This window comes from Bos mutus, chromosome 24 (genome assembly GCF_027580195.1).
Source record: "Bos mutus isolate GX-2022 chromosome 24, NWIPB_WYAK_1.1, whole genome shotgun sequence".
NCBI classification, from domain to species: domain Eukaryota; kingdom Metazoa; phylum Chordata; class Mammalia; order Artiodactyla; family Bovidae; genus Bos; species Bos mutus.
The window spans coordinates 30,309,883-30,328,510 of record NC_091640.1 but is presented as its reverse complement, the minus strand read 5'-3'; the positions used below and the strand labels follow the sequence as shown (position 1 = coordinate 30,328,510).

At 46.2% G+C, this 18,628-nt stretch overlaps 1 protein-coding gene across 1 annotated transcript in view; it reads right to left on the bottom strand.

Annotated features, from left to right (window-relative positions):
• The window catches only part of KCTD1 (potassium channel tetramerization domain containing 1), a 214,951-nt gene extending 196,737 nt beyond the window's left edge, over window positions 1-18,214 (bottom strand). The window contains exon 1 of the mRNA XM_070361494.1: window positions 18,127-18,214. Coding sequence (XP_070217595.1) covers window positions 18,127-18,135 — 9 coding nt within the window. The 5' untranslated portion in view covers window positions 18,136-18,214. The remainder of the gene's footprint in view (window positions 1-18,126) is intronic.
• Window positions 18,215-18,628: the final 414 nt, after the last annotated feature.

Below are 18,628 nucleotides of genomic sequence, written 5' to 3'. Positions count from 1 at the left end.
ATAATATACACAGAGAGATGTAACGTTTTCTTTAAAACACAGCTTGGCACCCTAATTTTCTGGATTGGGGTTTTAAAAGGAATTTTGATGAGAGCCTGAAGGAGCTGTGTAGGTGGGGAGTGGTTCAGAAAGTGTGGTGTGGGAGGGTGATGGTTGGATGGGGCTGCAAAGGTCACGTGAAAGATGACGAAGGGGGTGGTGATGCAGCCAAGGTGGGGGCAGGGGAGAGGATGCACCTGGAGACTTGTTTTTGCTTTTTGGCTGCGCTGGGTCTTTGTTGCTGCATGTGGGCTTTCTCTAGGTGCGGCGAGCTGTGCTGTGCTGGCCTCTCTTACTGCAGAGCACCGGCTCTAGGGTGCAAGGTCTTCAGTAGTTGCAGCCCCTGGGTTCAGTAGTTGCAGTTCGCAGGCTCTACAGCAGGTTCAATAGTTGTGGCATTGGGCTTAGCTGCCCCACAGCATGTGAAATCTTCCCAGACCAGGGGTCAAACCTGTGTCCCCTGCGTTAGCAGGCAGATTCCGAACCACGGGACCACGAAGGAAGTCCACAGAGACTTTAAGAGTAGAAATAACAGAACTGGATGATTCAGGGTGTGTGTGTCTAAGTGGGAGTTGAGGGAAAGGAAGCCATGAAGAAAAATCATGAAGATTCTTTCCTGAGCACCTGAGTGAGAGGGAAGAGTGTTTGGGAGACCAGGAAGCTGTTGAGTTCTGTGAGACCCCCTGAGAGGGTGCTGGCCACCAGACGGATATGTTCACTGGCAGGGCTTCCCTAGTGGCTCAGATGGTAAAGAATCCACCTGCCAATGCGAGAGACCTAGGTTCAACCCCTGGGTCAGGAAGATCTCCTGGAGGAGGGCATGGCAACCCACTCCAGTATTCTTGCCTGGAGAATCCCATGGATAGAGGAGTCGGTGGGTTACAGCCCATGGGGTCGCAAAGAGTTGAACATGACTGAGCAACTAACACACACAGAGACCTACATGTGGCAAAACAGAGGGGAGTCGCCACACTTTTGTACCAAAGTCAAGGGACGTGAGGGTCCTGGGAAGGACAGAATATAAAGGAGGCATCTGCAGAGGAGCTTGTGGACAGGGGCAGAGAGGACAGTGGAGTAGGATGCTCAGATCCTAGAGCGGCCAACACACAGAGACCACAGAGCAGGGTGGGAGGGCAACAGGAAGAGGCTGATGGAGTCAGCGATTTCCTCCCCAAACCCCAGTTTTGGGTTAATCCCTCCTTAGCTTTCAAAATGATTTTTGCATATCCATCTCCAGTTCACCTTACTGTCCCAGCTTGCCATGCCATGCCTCTGCATCTCTAAGGCCTAATTACACTCTCACCTCCTCCAGCAAGCCCTCCCAGCCTGCTCCAGAGCCTCTAGCTCTCGGTTCACATGCCCTCCCACAACATCCCCCCTCACTGTCACAGATCCTGTTTGCCCCCAGATTCTAAGCAGCTGGGGCAGGAGCTCTTTCTTCCTCAGCGGCCCATGGTGCCTGACGACAAGGTGCTGATTAGCTGGCTGTTTATAAGCCACAGCAGAGAGCATATTATTTTACTTGTATAGCTTTGGATTTTTGAAAATACACTTTCTCTGCACCAGAAGCTCTTCTACCCTTTTTAGATCAGTCCCAGCTCCGTGGATTCTTCCCATGGCATATTCTCCCCCACTGGTTTGGCATTTTGCTACTCAAACGCTCACAGGCAATCTTGGAGCTGAGATAACTTAAAAAAAAGTTATTATTTTTTTAAACACCAAAACCTTTTTGTATTGGGGTATAGCCGATGAACAATGTTGTGATAGTTTCAGGTGAACAGTGACGGGACTCGGCCACACATACACACGTATCCATTCTCCTCCAAACCCCCTTCCCGTCCAGGCTGGCACATAACACTGAGCAGCGTTCCCTGGGCTATACAGTGGGTTTTTGTTGTTTATCCATTTTAAACAGGGCAGTGTCTGCATGACCTTGAGATAATTTCTGTTCATGGTCCTTTTCCCATTCCCCCACTGATCTGTATCACAGTTACACCTCAATCTTCCTGACCCCCAGTTTCTGACATCCCCCTCATCCTAGAACTCACAGTGCATTCTTTCCCGTGAGCCATGTTTGCCTAACCCCTGGACTCTTTGTAACCCCATCACTCTCATGAGGTTAAGAAGGGGACTGTCTGCTCTGTGCCCCTTCTTCTGGCACAGAGCTGTGATACTTCACCAGTCTTCTAAACAACTGTAACGGGTGGCAGGTAACAGATCTCCACCAAGCCCTTCAAACTTCTTGAGTTCCTTCAAGACTTCTGGGTTCCCAGGGAACTCTGCTAATGCTCTGTGGTGACCTGACTGGGAAGGAAGTCCAAAAAGGGAGAGGATATATGGATATGTATGGCTGATTCTTTCTGTTGTACAGTAGAAACTAACACCACATTGTAAAGCAATTATACTCCAATAAAAATTAATTTTAGAAAAAGACTTGTAGGTTCCATGTGAAGCCAGACAGACTCCTCACTCATATACACGTGTGTATATGTCTATTGGTGTACATGTGTGTATGATGAGCAGCAGTAATACTGAGGATGACAATGGTGTTGATAATAATAACTACCATCTTCTGAGCACTTACCACATGCCAGGCACTGTGCAAAGTGCCTTATAGAAATTGTTTCACTTAATCCTGTTTCCCTGCTGCTCTTCCATGCCCTGTGGAATCTCGGGGTGGCTCTTAATCACTGCAATGTGAGATACGAATTTTTGGCTTTCCCTTTGGGGGTGTGATGGGAGAAGACCAGTGCAGAGGCTTTGGAAGAAATCCATGGCAGCTGCGAAGTAAGATAACCTGATCCTGCCTCATCTCTACCTCTATCACCCCTCCCTCGGAGACAGTGACCAGGGCCTGGAAGCCACAGATCGACTTGGGGAAGCAGTGACATTGACCTTCCCCCAGAGACCCAGTGCCTGTGGGGCATGTGACGGTGACAGTATTCCACTAGATAAGCAACGCATGATGGAATTCTAATTAAATTTAAAAGAGAAGACGGCGTTCAGGGAAAGTTTCCTTAAAAAGGAGAAGCCATCTTCCCAATCTTGACTTTTAAACTTCCGATCTTCCTTAGGGCTATTACCATTTCAGTTGGAAAGTGGCAGAAAACCAATAGTCTCGATGCAGAAAAACACAAAGTCGAGCAATAACAACTCCCTATTTCCTTAAATTGTGACGACGTTCAGGTGAAGAAATTCTAAAAAGGGAACCTCACTGAGAAATACAACTGGATCTGGGAGACAAGCAGAGACTGAATCTGATGTTTAAGCAGAGTGATGGTACTTCCCTGGTAGTCCAGTGGCTAAAGCTCTGTGCTCCCAAATGTAGCAGACCTGGGTTCGATCCCTGGTCAGGGAACTAGATCCCACAGGCCACAACTAAGACCCGGCACAGACAAATAAATAAATATATATCTTTCAATAAGACGTGATTCTTAAGGGGAAAAAAAAGTGGCAAGAAGCACTGGATGACTACAGAGGTTCTGATCTCAAGAGAGGTTAAAAATAAAGTCTTTTAGAACAGCCTAAGCTTTGCAACGCTGTTCCATTTTGAAAAGAAACAGGCGCACACGCTAAAATAAAAGGTGGTTTGAAAAGTACAACCTGCGAGGGAGGAGAGGAAGGAAGGAAGTGTGAGCAGCCAGATTGTGGTGGGCGCGGTGTGCGCAGAAGAGGCTGTGTGCTGGCTGTGAGGGGAGGCGAGGGAAGGAGAGCGCAAAGCAAGGAGGTCTCTGTTTTGTGATGAAAGGTGATGTCTTAGCTCAGGCTGCTATAACAAAACACTGTATAGACAGGGTGGCGTAAGCAGCAGAAATTTATTTCTCTTAGTTCTGGAGGCTAGAAGCCCAAGATCAAGGTGCTGACTGATGTAGCTTTTGAAGAGGGCTCTCTTACCCGCTGGTAGACGGCTGCCTTCTAGCTGTTGCTCACATGGGTTCTTTGTGCTCTAAAGGAAAGAGTGAGCTCTCGGTGTCTCTTCTTATAAGGAAACTAATCTTTTTTCTTTTAAATTTATTTGGCTGCGTCAAGTCTGGGTCATACGGGACCTTTCACGGTGGTGCACGGATTCTCTAGTTGTGGTGCAGGGGCTCAGCAATTGTGTCCTGTGGGCTTAGCTGTTCTGTGGCATGTGGGATCTTAGTTCCCAGACCAGGGATCCAACCCACATCTCCTGCATTGGTAGACGGATTCTTAACCACTGGACCACCAGGAAGTCCCAGGAAACTAATCTTATCAATCAGGGACCTACCTTCTGATCTCCTTGACCCTTAATTACTTCTATGATGGCCCTACCTCCAAATACAGTCACAATGGGAGTTAGGCTTGAACATGTGAATTTTGAGGGGGACACAGACAGATATTTAATGATTAAAGGCTAAGGGGATGGGGCCAATGGAGAGAAGAAAAATCAAACACCAAGGAAAGGACAGCAGGAATGGGAGAGGACTCATGGAGCCATGGATGGGGTTTGTGGTGTCAGGGAGTGGGCAACTTCTCAGTAAATCATGAGGCAAGTTTACCTGATAATCAGGGATAGGTTTGTAATTTAAAAAGAGTAAAAAAGACCCAGAAGAGCCTCCATGGGAAATGAGATGAGAAGTGAACTGGGACTCCCCTGGTGGTCCAGTGGATAAGAAGCTGCCTTCCAATGCACGGGACACAGGTTTGATCCCTGGTTGCAGAACTAAGATCCCACATGTCGAGGAGCAACTAAGCTGTTGGGCTGAAACTAGAGAAAGTCCGGGCATTGCAAGGAAGACCCAGCATAGTTCCTCCCCACCAAAAAAGTGAACTGGGGACTGTCATGCAATATCAAAGGGCCAGCCACACTGCGATAACACGACTGTCATCACATATCAGCTCTAATGTCACCCTTATGGAGGTCTCCCCTGACCACCTGTTTGATTAGTAATTTTATGCATAGCACTTAATTGTATCTGATTCAGTTCTTACTCCACCCTAATAGGATGTGAACTCCATAAGACCCTGAAACTTTCAGTTTTGTCTGTTGTTTCATTTCTAAAACTTAGGGTGGTGCCTGGCACAGTAAAACCCAAAGAAGCCTCTGCTGGCTGAATGATTTTGGAAACACTGAGAAGAATTATTTGCCATTCTATCATCATCACTCAGGCTGCCAGGGTCAAAAGTGTGGGGAAAGAAAAGTCTTCCAGGACTGAATATTGGCAATGCAGGAAGGACAGAAGAGGGCAAGATGCAGGAGAAATTAAGGGTGTCATTGAGCCTTGGCTGGAGAAGGAGGCAGAGATGACGAGGAAGACAGGCAGGGATGATCACAGAGAGATCAGACAGGCAGAGAAAAAAGAGGAAGCAGGGGAGCATCATGAAGCAGGTTGAGTGGGTATGAGTAGGAGGATGAGATGCTCTGGTCAAAAGAAAGCTGAGTGGGAGACTGCCGAGCTGAAGAGGTGCCGAGTGGTGAAACAGTCCAGTCTGTGTCCAAGGCCGTGGTTGTCAACAGGAAGTGGAAGGTGGGAAGTGCTGAAGTTTAGCCATCGAGGCACCAGGAGGAAGGGTAGAGTCTTCCACCGTGCTCCGGGATAGTAACTCTGAGCTGACTGGTACCCATAGAAGGAAAGGTTCTATGGTCAAAGCAGACATCACTTTGCCAACAAAGGTCCATACAATTAAAGCTATGGTTTTTCCAGTAGCCATGTATGGAGGTGAGAGCTGGACCATAAAGAAGGCTAAGTGCAGAAGAATTGATGCTTTCGAACTGTGGTGCTGAGAGTCCCTTGGACTGCAAGGAGATCAGATCATTAAGAGTGTGGTCCCTAGAACAGCAGCATCAATATCCTTTCGGAACCTGTTAGGAATGCAACTATGCAGGCTCCACATCGCCTAATCAGTAACTCAGGGTGGAGCCAGGAATCTGTGCATTAAAAAGTTCTCCAGGCGCTTCTAATGCGCCTGAGAACCACAGACCTAGAAAATACTTTGGAAAAGACTGATTCATGTTCATAATTGGGGAAGACTCCTTGTTCAGGGGTGGCTTCAGTCATCTACATTAGTGCTGAAATTATATAATAAGAGTGCAGAAGTTGCAATGGAGAAGAAAATGTGCATACAAAGATTGCAGAATTTAATACTAGCCTGATTACTAAGTCACAACAAAATAGTAATAAAAATGACTTTGGATCACCTATTCCTTTGAATTATTTGTTCTGTTATGTCTGTCTGTTAGCAGGAATCAAGAGCTGACTCCTATCCAACACACTTTGTCAAACTGTCAGTCGGTGGGGGGGCAGAGGGAAAGAAAGGGAAACAAATTTGAAATTTATTTCCCTTTTCCCCTCTTCTCCAGAGATACCGAAAAAAGTAAGCATGAGGCCAAAAGGTAGACAGCAATGGAAAGGAAAAAGAGAAGATAGATCATATGGAAACTAGTTCATCAACTACTAAATCACTCCAAAAGTGAGCTCAAGTATGTGTGGCTATATAAACTCATTTTAAAACTTATTTTAGTAGAGAGCAGACTTGTGGACACAGCGGGGGAAGGGGAGGGGGGGACAAATTGAGAGTAGCATTGACGTATGTACATTACTATGTATAAGACAGATAGCTAGTGGGAAGCTGCTATAGAACACAGGGCGCTCAGCCCGGCGCTCTGTGACAACCTAGAGGGGTAGGATGAGGCGTGGGGTGGGAAGGAGGCTCAAGAAGGAGAGACTATATATACACTTATGGCTAATTCACACTGTTATATGATAGAAACCGATACACCATTGTAAAGCAATTATCCTTCAATTAAAAATTTTTTTAAATTGAAAAAGAGAAAACTAATTTTAAGCAATTATTTGCAATTCTAAGCAATTATTTGCAAAGAGCTTTAGAAAATCAATCAGCTCAGAAGAACTGTGTACTTCCATAATAAATGGTTATTGTGTTAACACAGAAATTTATCGAAAGGTATCATTTTCAAGTGATTAAAAAATGTATCGGCCCTATTCCTTAGCAGAATAATTTGGAAATGTGTTTACCGTACACTTAAAGCTTGCAGAAGGGCTGTCAAAAATAACTCAGATATATGAATGCTTAACTGTACAATGAAAAAAAAAAACTTTGACTATAAAAGGAATTTGGGGTATTTATTCAAAAGAAAAATTTGCAAAGTCTAAAAGTGCATCTGACTCAATTTTTTAAGTGAGAAAAAGAAACAAAGACGACCCCTTGAACAATTATGCAGACTTGAATGACTTTTTAAGAATGCTTTAGCTAGAAATATTCTTATATCTGATGCATGTAGACATAAAGACAAATCAGAAATGAAAGGATAAATTGTGCAAAGATTTGCATGAGCACAAAGGGTTATTTGGAAGAAAAAAAGTGATAAGAAATGTCCCTGATTTCTTAAGGTGGAAGTTTGTAGAACTCCTACTCTGTCTCTCACTCACTCAGCCCTGGTTCATTGCCTTGGACTGCAAGATCAAACCAGTCAACCCTAAAGGAAATCAATCCTGAATATTCATTGGAAGGACTGATGCTGAAGCTCTAATACTTTGCCCATCTGATGCGAAAAGCTAACTCATTAGAAAAGACCCTGATACCAGGGAAGACAGAAGGCAGAAGAAGTGGATGACAGAGAATGAGACGGTTGGATACTCAATGGACATGAATTTGAGCAAACTCTGGGAGGTGGCGAAGGGCAGGGAAACCTGGCATGCTACAGTGCGTGGGGTTGCAGAGTCAGACATGTCTTACCAAACGAACAACAACAAATACATCACTGGTGGGGTCCTTGTGACTTCAATGATCATGAACTCTGTGACTGTGTTTATGGATGATCGCCCCTGGAGGCAGGTCTAGAACCTGTAATTCTTCTTCTTTTTTTAAATATGTATTATTTGGCTGTGTCCAGTCTTAGTTGCTGCATTCGGGATCTTCACTGCTTCATGCAGGATCTTCCATTGCAGCGGCATGGGCTTAGCTGCTCCGAGGTGTGTGGGATCTTAGTTCTCTGGCCAGGGATCTAACCCACCTCCCTTGCACTGCAAGGTGGATTCGTAACCACTGGGCCACCAGGGAAGTCCCCTGGCAGTTCTTATATAGCTGATTTGACTTGTGCAAACTTAGAATGGCCCACTTTTCAGATACTTTGGATTTGTGAAACACAGTTCGTATTACAGGTGATTTTCTTTCACTGTTGTGAGTTCTTGGAACTCACTGGCAAAAGAGCTGTGCTAAGAGCTGGCCCTCATGGATGAGAGGAAGGCGATGGTCATTTAGCAAAGCACCTGGATCTTCCTGTACATGCGTGTGTGTGCTCTTGCTCAGTCGTGTCAAACTCTTTGAGGCTCCCTGGGCTGTAGCCCACCAGGCTCCTCTGTCCATGGGATTTTCCAGGCAAGAATACTGGAGCAAATTGTCATTTCCTACTCCAGGGGATCTACCTACTCCCTCATAAAATAATGAGCCACGTCTTTCATGAGTGGGACCAACTGCAATCTCCGCTGGCCACCCACCATTTCTGAAAATGGTTCCGAGGCTATAAAATATCCAAGGATCCTGATGGAAAATTTAAAGGATAAGGCATTTAACATTTTTCCACCTGCCTAATCTTATACAATAAGAACATAACCCCATATATTTTCATTGTTAATTTCTCTTATCTCTAAACCATTGTGGCAGTTATAATGGGACTTACCATTTAGTGCTTTAATATAGTACAGTCTCTCCATTAATTTGTCTTCCTGTGTCTTACAGAGTGGGGCACACTTTTCCTTCATTTGGTAAGATAAAGAAAGTAACAGAACAGCATCCAGCTTCTAGGGTGGCTGAGAGGAGTTAATATACATGAAGTTCCTAGCACAAGGCAAGTGCTTAATAATTATTAAGAGACAGTGCCGGGGAGCTAAGAGCATAGACCCTGAAGCCTGAATGCCTCATTCAAATTCTAGCTCTTCCACTCACCGATATGTGACCCTGGGCAAGTTAATCTCTCTGTGCCTTGATTTTCTCATCTCAAAAATGGGGATACTGAAAGTATCCCTTCTTGAATGATGGATGAGGATCCAATGGGATAATACATTGCAAAGTCCTTGGAAAGAAGCCTACCACATAGAAGCACTGTACTATTGCTACATATTTAATTCTGACAATCCTCTGAAGTGGTTGTCAGCATCCTTATTTGTACACATAATAAAGCCAAGGTTTAGGGTCACCCAGCTAACGGTGGGTCCACAGTTTTAAGTGACTTTGAGACCAAACCTCATTTCACGACCCTACATAAGAGGGTTACAGGTGGGTTTTGACTTGCCTACAACACTTCCATTCCCTGGAGGCACAAGCCTACCTAAAATGGATTACCATCTTTACTAGTATTCCAGATTACTAGCAGGCATCCCAGACGCTCTCAACCCACAGCATGTGGTAGCATCAGAGACGCTGGAGGTTGACAGCACTTTCTTCTGTTGATTTGCTTTAAGCAAACAAAACAGACTCCCTACTTATGTCTGGGAGTGAGTGGATTCTAACAGTCCACGGTACCTGCTTGCTCCCCCTTGCCTGGCCCACAGCACAGGGGGAAATGGGAGACTCCGAGGTATGAAATTCTTCCAGCTCCCTCTTGAGCCTCAGTTATTCCTGCAAAGGAGTCAAGGGAGGTTTTCAGAGTTGGTTCAGACCTTCTTTTCCACTGAGGGTGGGGCAATGGTGAGAAATTAGGAGAACGACCAGAGGCTATTCCGAGAAATGGCTTGTAAATGCGTAGCAATGCCATCTGCTGGATGGAATGGGTATCGGACCAGTTCTGATGTTTCTTTGCTGCGTAATAAACAAAGTCACTGATACCTTTTGTGGGTTCAGAATGTAGTGGTTTCATTATTTCATAGCATCATTCCTAAATGTCTGCATATTGTGGAAATCTCGTGACAACTGCACATCGAAGACCTTCACATGAATCATTAAAAGATAAATTATGGCATCTTTAAGGCAACATCCTATTTAGCATGAATACTTCTCCAGGTCAAATTTGATCTGTTCCCAAATGGTTGATCCAATTAGTTAGGAAAAGCCCATAACTCTCAGGCAAGGACATCTGGCAGAACTTGGACCCTCTTCTCAGGGGCAAAAAGTAGGTACAGGGAAGTGAAGTCACAGCTGGCTTTATTCTTGTATTCTCTGAAATTCTGTGTTCATGTACCCAACAATTATTTATTGAGCACTTACCCTGTGTGGCAGGCACTGTATCAGGAATTGAGGAAGCAAAGACAAACATAGTCCCTGATGTTAACAATAATGATATAGATAATTTCTGAGTGCTTACTATGTGCCAGGCATGTACATCCCATAAAATCACATTCACCCCTCAGAACAACCTTAGAATCTACTATTACCTCACTTGTAACCATCTCATATTATTGTCTCATTAATAGTGACTATTGATGCCTCAGTTACAGTTCAAGAAACTGAAACTTGGAGAGATTTAATTAGTTTACTCAACACAACAGAGTTGGGAAGAGTTTGAGTGGAATTTGAATATTGGAGCACCGTCCATGGGGTCGCAGAGAGTCGGACACGACTGAAGCAACTAAGCACGCAAGCATGTAGGTAGAGACAAATGTTGATAACATGGACCAGTTTGGATCTTTAGTTTCACACACATTTTCTGTTCTATTAGCTACAGATTTCCAGCAAAGTGAAAGTGCTACAAAGCAGTAAGTGATGATAGCAATAGATGCTTTGGGAAGATTTATCAGGAAGAATATCCCTTCCTCTAGCAAGCATTTGAAATCTATCTAGTTAACATTCTTTTCAGTTCATAACTCTTCTTCTTAATAGCAGCCTTGGTCTTGGCAGCAAGAAGGGCATTGTTGTCACTTCTCATTGGATGGAAAACAAATCTGTATTTTGGTCAGCATGACAGAGGATGTGAGAGTGCTGGATTTGCTCTGCGTGAGCTAGGGAGCAATTCAGGTGTCTGACAGTACCAATCTCAAACTGCTTTTTATTTTTTCCTCTCTTGGTGTAAGAGGAGGGGTGCTGTTGGGGAGATGAGACCAGGGTGAATGCTGATGAATAGAAGCTGATGGCAGAAAAGAAAGCGCCTGTAACAGTACTCAGATGCCATTTACTGGACAGAAAGAACCAGGAGTCTAAGAGGGGCCAGAAAAGTGCCTAATGGCGGGGTAGAGGTTTGTAGTCGGCTTGCTGGACTAGAATCTCTGCTCTTTGCCACCAGCCTAGACTTTGACAGGGCTTCCCAGGGGGCGCAGGTAAAGAACCCTCCTGCTAATGCAGAGGACAAGAGACCTGGGTTCAATCCCTGGGTTGGGAAGATCCCCTGAAGGAGGGCATGGCAACCCACTCCAGTATTCTTGCCTGGAGAATCACACGAACAGAAGAGTCTGGCGGGCTGCAGCCCATAGGATTGCAAAGAGTCAGACACCACTGAGGCAACTTAGCACACACAGACTTTGACCTCAGGCAAGCCAAGTCACGTGGTCTTCCAAATCCTTAATTCTTTTACCTGTGAGATGCAGTTGCCCCACAGTGTTGTTTTAGGGGTTCAGTGAGGTGGTCCAGACTGGCCTTTGCTACTTGCAGTAAGGGGCCAGAATCTGGGGGACCAAGGTGGGAGGGTCCTTCAGGAAAAACTGCCTATTAGGGTTGCTTGAGGCTATTTATTGCATATCAGTTTGCCATACCTACCCACTTTTTTAAAAAGAATGAATGAACCTGAATGCATTGTTCTATGCAGTATCTTTTTTTACATATTTATTTACTTATTTGGCTGCACCAAGGGGTCTTAGTTGTGGCACGTGGGATCTTTTCCTTGCAGAAAGGAAACTCTTAGTTGAGGCATATGGGATTCTGTTCCCCAACAAAGGATCGAACATGGGTCCCCTGCATTGGGAGTGTGAAGTCTTAGCCATTGAACCACCAGGGGAATCCCACCGTACATACTCATTTTTCCTCTCAACAATTCTATACGGCAGGTTGGCGAGATATTAATCATTCCTGTGTACACAGAAGAAATGGATCCCCAGGTGACTTGGCTAAAATGACAATGTGTTTCCAACCAGAGCCTACCCTCCAAGCCACCCACACGATAGAGAACTACCAAGAAAAGTATCTTGTAGAACTGCAGATGTATCTGGAGCCCCAATGAACAGAGTGATCATTCAAATTGTTTCCTGGAAATACTAAGTACCAAATCTCTTGGAAGGAGCTTCTACCTGGACTTGTCTAAAAGGAGGACAGCCAGAAAGGGGAAAAGTGATTATAAAATATTCATGGCAGGTTTTTTTTTTTTCCGAATTTTTCTAATAAGTTTTGATGTTGAAAGAAAAACTGAATGCCCATTTTAGATTATTTTAAAATTAACTGTTCATCAACTGATCCTTTTTTAGTGTTGAATAACCACCCAAAGACCACTTCCCTATTGTTATGCATGCAAGTGGTGGGCTGCGGTCCATGGGGTTGCAAAGAGTCTGACACGACTGAAGTGACTTAGCACAAGCACACAAACACACAGGTCCATCCCAAACTCCTTAACTATCTCTTCCCCCATCCTTCGCTTGTGAAGCCAGATGTGAGGGAGTTTTAGAGAAATAAGAACACATGGAAAGGATGGATAGGATATTAGAAATACCAAAAACAGTGTTCACTTAAGAAAAGCATGAAAATGTTGCATTGAAACAAGATTAGCCAAGGATCAGTACAGAAAGTCAGACTTTCTGTACGGGAAAGTCAAACATACTAGAATCTTAACTAATTGGGAGAAAGCAGAGCAGAGCAAATTCAAATCAGACCAAACAAATTTTACCCTGTTAATAAGGTCCTTAAAAGTTTTTTTCAATGAGTGATTCACAAGAATTGTGCCAGTTATTTGTAAGTAAATGGGCTTTCAGAAGGCATGATTGAGCAGCTCATTTTTATAGTCATTTAATTCAAGTTCATAATATTTTTAAGCACAATTAATTTGTACTATAAGGCACAGACTTGATTTTTGTTTCAGAAGGTTAAACAAAGGCCTATTCAAATGACTAATTCCAACTTGGAGTTGGAGGAAAGAAACTTCGAGGTGCAGTTTATAAAGGAAAAGACATCTTGGATAAAAGACAAGAGCAGAGCAATCAGTGCCCGGCACACTAGGTACTCCATGAGATTGGGGAACAAATTCCTGCGTGAATTCACTTACACAGGATGTGAATGAGGCTTGTCATTGCTCCTCATTCTGGCTACTACAAATGAAGTGAAAAGCACAAAATCTACAGTCTTCAGAATCCCAGTGTCCACTTAGTGTCCGAAACCTAGGAGTCCACTTGATATCCCTTTCTGTCCTTGATTACCCATCACCAATCCTTTACTACATTCTGTCAGTTTCACCTTGTGACTAGATCTTTCATCCTTCTGTTTCCCCTCCCACTGCCCTAACCCCAGCTGCATCTTCTCCTGCTTGGATGACTTTAATAGCCTTCCAAGGGCTCTACTTCATCTACTCTGGGCTCCTCTATTCACTGCCCACAGTGACATCAGAACTATCCTTGGAAAACATGAACCTGATTATGTTACTGCTGCCCTCCTCCCAATCCTCCTACCAAGCCCCTTCACTCTGCTCTTAGAGTTAGAACTAGAGGCCTGTCCCCGCAACCTGCTCTCTCATCATTGCCTCCTCCCTCTCTCAGCTCCAGCTCGTGCATCCTTGAGTTCCTCTCCCTTGGCCATGCTTTTCCCTGCTTGGCAAATGCCATTCCCTTTTCCCTTTGCCTGGAACTGATTTCCTGTTCTCACTCTGCTTCTCCTGCCTCTTCATTACTTGCTTGCTGCTAAGTCGCTTCAGTCGTGTCTGACTCTGTGCGACCCCATAGACAGCAGCCTACCAGGCTCCGCCATCCCTGGGATTCTCCAGGCAAGAACACTGGAGTGGGTTGCCATTTCCTTCTCCAATGCATGAAAGTGGAAAGTAAAAGGGAAGTAGCTCAGTCGTGTCCGACTCTTATCGACCCCATGGACTCCTCCGTCCATGGGATTTTCCAGGCAAGAGTACTGGAGTGGGGTGCCACTGCCTTCTCCCATTACTTGCTTAGATCTCAGTTTGTAACACTTCCTCCAAAACCCAGTCTTGGCCACTTTGCCCTTTTGGTTAGTTTCTTTCCCTTCAAAAGCACTATTCTCTGTCCATTGTTCAACTGTTTGATTAACGTCTGTCTACCTGAAACACAAATTCCAGGGGACTGGGGACTCTGCGTAATTTTTTTCACCATCATGTCTCTGGCATCTAGCACAGGGTCTTGTGTACAGAAGCCACAAATAAATATTTGTTCAATGAATGAACTTAATGAATGAATCCTGGCTTGTTGTTCTTAAAGGATAATCTCTGTTTCATTCTCTGCAGTGAATGATCTCAAACGAAAATCACCAAGTAAAATGCAATTAACATTTAGTATGTTTTTAAGAAAAACCAGAGTAGTATTACAGTGCCTAGGAAAATTGAAGTATTTCACACTTCTGTAATAATTTTTTTAAAACATTTTTTCTCATTTCTGCATGAGCTATTAAAATAAGCATATATGCTTGCATCCAAAAATTTCCTTTTTTCCCCCAAGATGGTTTATCCTAAAGATAAAGAAAATAAAAGTTTCACTTGTTTGGGAAATTATAAATTGCACTTCCAAAGAAAGTTCAGAAATGCAGCTTCAGATTCAACTAAATAAAAGCTTTGGTGAACTGACGATTCACAAACATCCTTTGAATGACTCAAAAGCAATGTAAATGGAAAATAGAAGAAAACATCACATTTCAGGATTAGAAAATAATCATTCTGATTTTAGAAATAGCAAGACAAGAAAGCATTTATGCAATCAACTTTAGTGCTGAACTTAGCCATAAATGAAAGTTTAATTTTCAGAAAGTTCTCTGATATGATACATCTTTCACTAATTACTTTTACATTTTAAAAAACCAAATCGCTCTGGATATATAATTGTCTGCCAAAAGGTCCATAATGCTATTCAACAAAGTGAATAATCTGTTCTCATCATCATGTAGAGGAAATCTTTTATAGTTTCTTTCTTGGTAGTTAGGTAGTATAATTTGTACAATAATTACTGAATATTCTCCAAAATAAATACCTCACATTAGAGTAATATAAATGGCCAATAAATCACTATTACTAAGTAAGTCTGAACCAAGCTGTCATTTCCCACTCCAGGATGCACGCCCTGGCAAAGAATTAGAAACATGAAAATCTTACAGCTAGAAGAGAGACCTCTAGTGTGTGTTGGAGAACTTTATATTGGGCTTTGGGCATAATTAATACAGCAAAATCACTGCAGTCATTTTGAATACTGTGGTGGGAGATTTTTTTGCCAACTCTCATTCATGCCCGATTCATTTCAAAATTTCTTCCCAGCCAATGTGACATTTTTGTCTAATGAGTGGCTTTCTTTTCATAAACACATTTCCTAAACCTGTGAAGTTTTCTCTAGGATGCAAAGTTTTAAAATTCAATGATCACCTTTGCAACCTAATTAGTAAACACGAAACCTACTGTCATTGAAACAATTGCTAACAATTCTTTCCAATGAGCAGCAGCAGGACTCCCGAGCCAAATTGTTGTAGTCAGTGGGCAGTCTTCTGAACACCAGCCCCTCGTGGTAAGCCAACTGCCACACAAATATAAACACGAGGAAGAGATCGGCACATTGCCCATTATCCAGGAGACAAATAGACCCACTTCTATTTCAAATTCACCAAGTACATTGGAGATTGGTTTCCACGAATTCCCATCTAGGCAGGTAAATTCCTTGATGTAAAAGCGGATTTAACACAGCATTCGATGGCATCAGCCTCAGCCTTTCGAACTTTTATTCTCCCCTTTTCCACATTAAAAACACATTTGTGAGACACACAGAAAATGTTTCTCTAAAACACACACACACACACACAAAACAGGAGGTCTCTTAAGGAGTCTACTGCTGAGAAGGTAAAAGCATTTTGCTCATTTTTAATTTGCTAAAACAATCCAAGCATGCTTGGTACCCAGAGGGTATTCTCAAATAAACTTGTATCTCTAGCTGCCAGCTTCGTTGATTGAAAACAGAAGGCAAACGTTTCTTAAAGAATGAGTATGTTTAACTGTTACGTCTCTCCCAGCTCCACCACGGGGACACACACACACACACACACATATCCATCAAGGATTTGCTTGAAAGCAGCCAGTTAGTTCTACGATCACAGAGGTAACGCAGCATTTGTACCAAATTACTTCTGCTCACTGCGGTGCACCTCTTAGCGAGGAAGCCGGTGGCGCGGGGACACCGGGCCGTTCCCGCGTGCCTCTCTCCACGCACAAAGCCGACATCCAACTTTGGTAACTTAGTCGGCTCCCGCCCAGCCGGCCCCCGCAGCACCGTCACGTTGAAAACATGTTGATACCAGGAACTCAATTTCCAAGGCGGTGCAAGGGTTCGAAAGCACAAAGGCAGACACACTGTCGACCCGCGCGCTAGCTAGCAAGTTGCGATACTCCGGGGCGGCGGCGCGGAGCCCGCGTCCAGGTAAGGGATTCCTGCATCGCGGCTCCCGTCTCCCCTTCCTGGATGTTCTGCGAGTCCGACCTCACTTTTCACGCGAATTCACCAGGATGCGCCCCCGAACCCTGGCTCTTTTTTTTTTTTTTTTTTCCTCCAGGAGGCGCGGACTCTTATTTTCCAGCCCAGTCCCTCTGGGGGGCGGGAGAGGAAGCACACATCGTATTTCCATAAAGAGGGGCGGCGGGGGAGAAGTGGAAAGAGGTCAAAAAGGAGCCAAACTGCATCTCTCCCCCACCCCCAAACTCGGCGCCCCCAGCGCCGGTTCAGACGGCGGAGGTCGGGAAACCCTGTCCCTTTAAGGGAGCCCGGCCGCCAGCAGGGGAGGGAAGGATGCGGGGCTCCGGCCGCAGGCACCGCGGGTCGAGGCGGGCGCCGCAGAGCCCCAGCCATTACCTGCCGCGCTCCCGTCCTTCCCCAACCCGGTGCCCCCTCCCCGGTCCCCGCCTCCTGGGGAGACTGCTAATCCAGAGCACGTGCCGTGCCCTTTATCAGGGGAGGCGGTGGGGAGGAAGAGGAATGAGAGCTTTTTAAAAATAAATGAAACGTTTGCATCCATAGCGCCGGGTGGGGGGTGGGGGGTGAGGGGTGGGGGGCGGGTGGGAGGCTGCAAAAGGGAGGGGGTGATGGTGGGAGGGGGCTTTAAAGGCACCCGGGTGGGCGGAGGCGGCGGATCCGGATCAGCCCGGCCCGAGACAGACGGCGGACAGCGCTGGGCACCGGGCGCCGCTCACAAAGGGGAGCGGGGCGGTCCGGCCCGGGCACCGGGGTGGGGAAGGAAAACACCGCCCCGGGGCCCTCTCCGCTCGGCCGCCACAATGGCGTCTTTCGCGGGGCGTCCCGCCGAGGCTGCTGCGGGCAGAGGGGGCGGCGGTGCTTCCCCCACCCCGAGGCGGGAGCCGAGCCCCGGGCGCCGTCGCCCCCCGCGCGCCCCGCGGCGCCGTTCTCTCGGCCGAGGGCGCTTCTGCCGGCGGCGGCGGGTAGGGGGCCCGCGGCGCTGGGAGGCTCTCGGTGGGGCCGGTTCGCGGAGCTCGGCGCCCGGGAAGAAAGAGACGCGCGCGGTTCGCCGGGGAGGGCGGGGGACGGAGGGCGGGGGCAGCGCGGCGGCCCCCTGGCCGCCGGGGAGGCTGGCGCGCGAGCGGCCGGCGGGCGGGCTAGCAGGCGGGCGGCGCTGGCACCGGCTCCGAGAGCCGCGGCCGCTCCGCTCCGAGAGCCGGAACCGGGCCCCCAGATCCGGAAGCCCGGCCCTGGCGCGCCGGCCCCCGGCCGCCCCGGCCCCCGCGGCCGCGTCCGCTCCGCCCCGCTCCCTCTCGGGGAGGCACGCCGAGGCGGTGGTAGCAGCCCCGGAGGAGGGGGCGGCCGCTGCCCCGCAGCCGGTCCGAGCGGCTCCCGAGCCGCCGCGGCGGGCTGTGTGTGTGCGAGTGTGCCGCGCTCTCGCCCCATGCCTGGCACATGCGTAAAAGCGAGTTGCGCCCAAAGTCCCAGCCATACCCTCCTTAGCAAATAATAACAAACCCAAACCGTCAGATCTTACCTGAAACATTGAAGCACAAAGTCTCTCTCCAAGTCCCCTTTTCCTTTTCCTCTCCCCCCTTTTCCGATTTCTCTCCCAGCGATCTGCTCGGCTCGCCACACCAGAGAGAAATGCAATAGCTTGGCTAAGGTAGACAGAACAAAATACAGAGAAGAGTTGCTCCAGGGCTTTGAAACCCCTCAAGGCAAGGATCAGGATACAATTAGCTCATGCCTCTACCTCCAGTCTAAATCAATCTCCAAAATAAAACTTAAATCAAATTAACTGATCACAGGGCAGACAATTGATCTCCTTCAAAAAATAAAGCTCTACATAGACGTATAGAAAAATATACATATAGGGAAATTTTTTTTCCAGATTTTTTTTTTTGGTGGAAAAACAGTCTTATTCCAGCCTCCAACTTGCTTTTTACCCTCCTCTTGCACAGAAAAGCTGATTTTAATCGTTGTGATTAGTTTTGATGTAACGTTTCCGCGGGCGATTTCTGCAAATGGATGGAGTG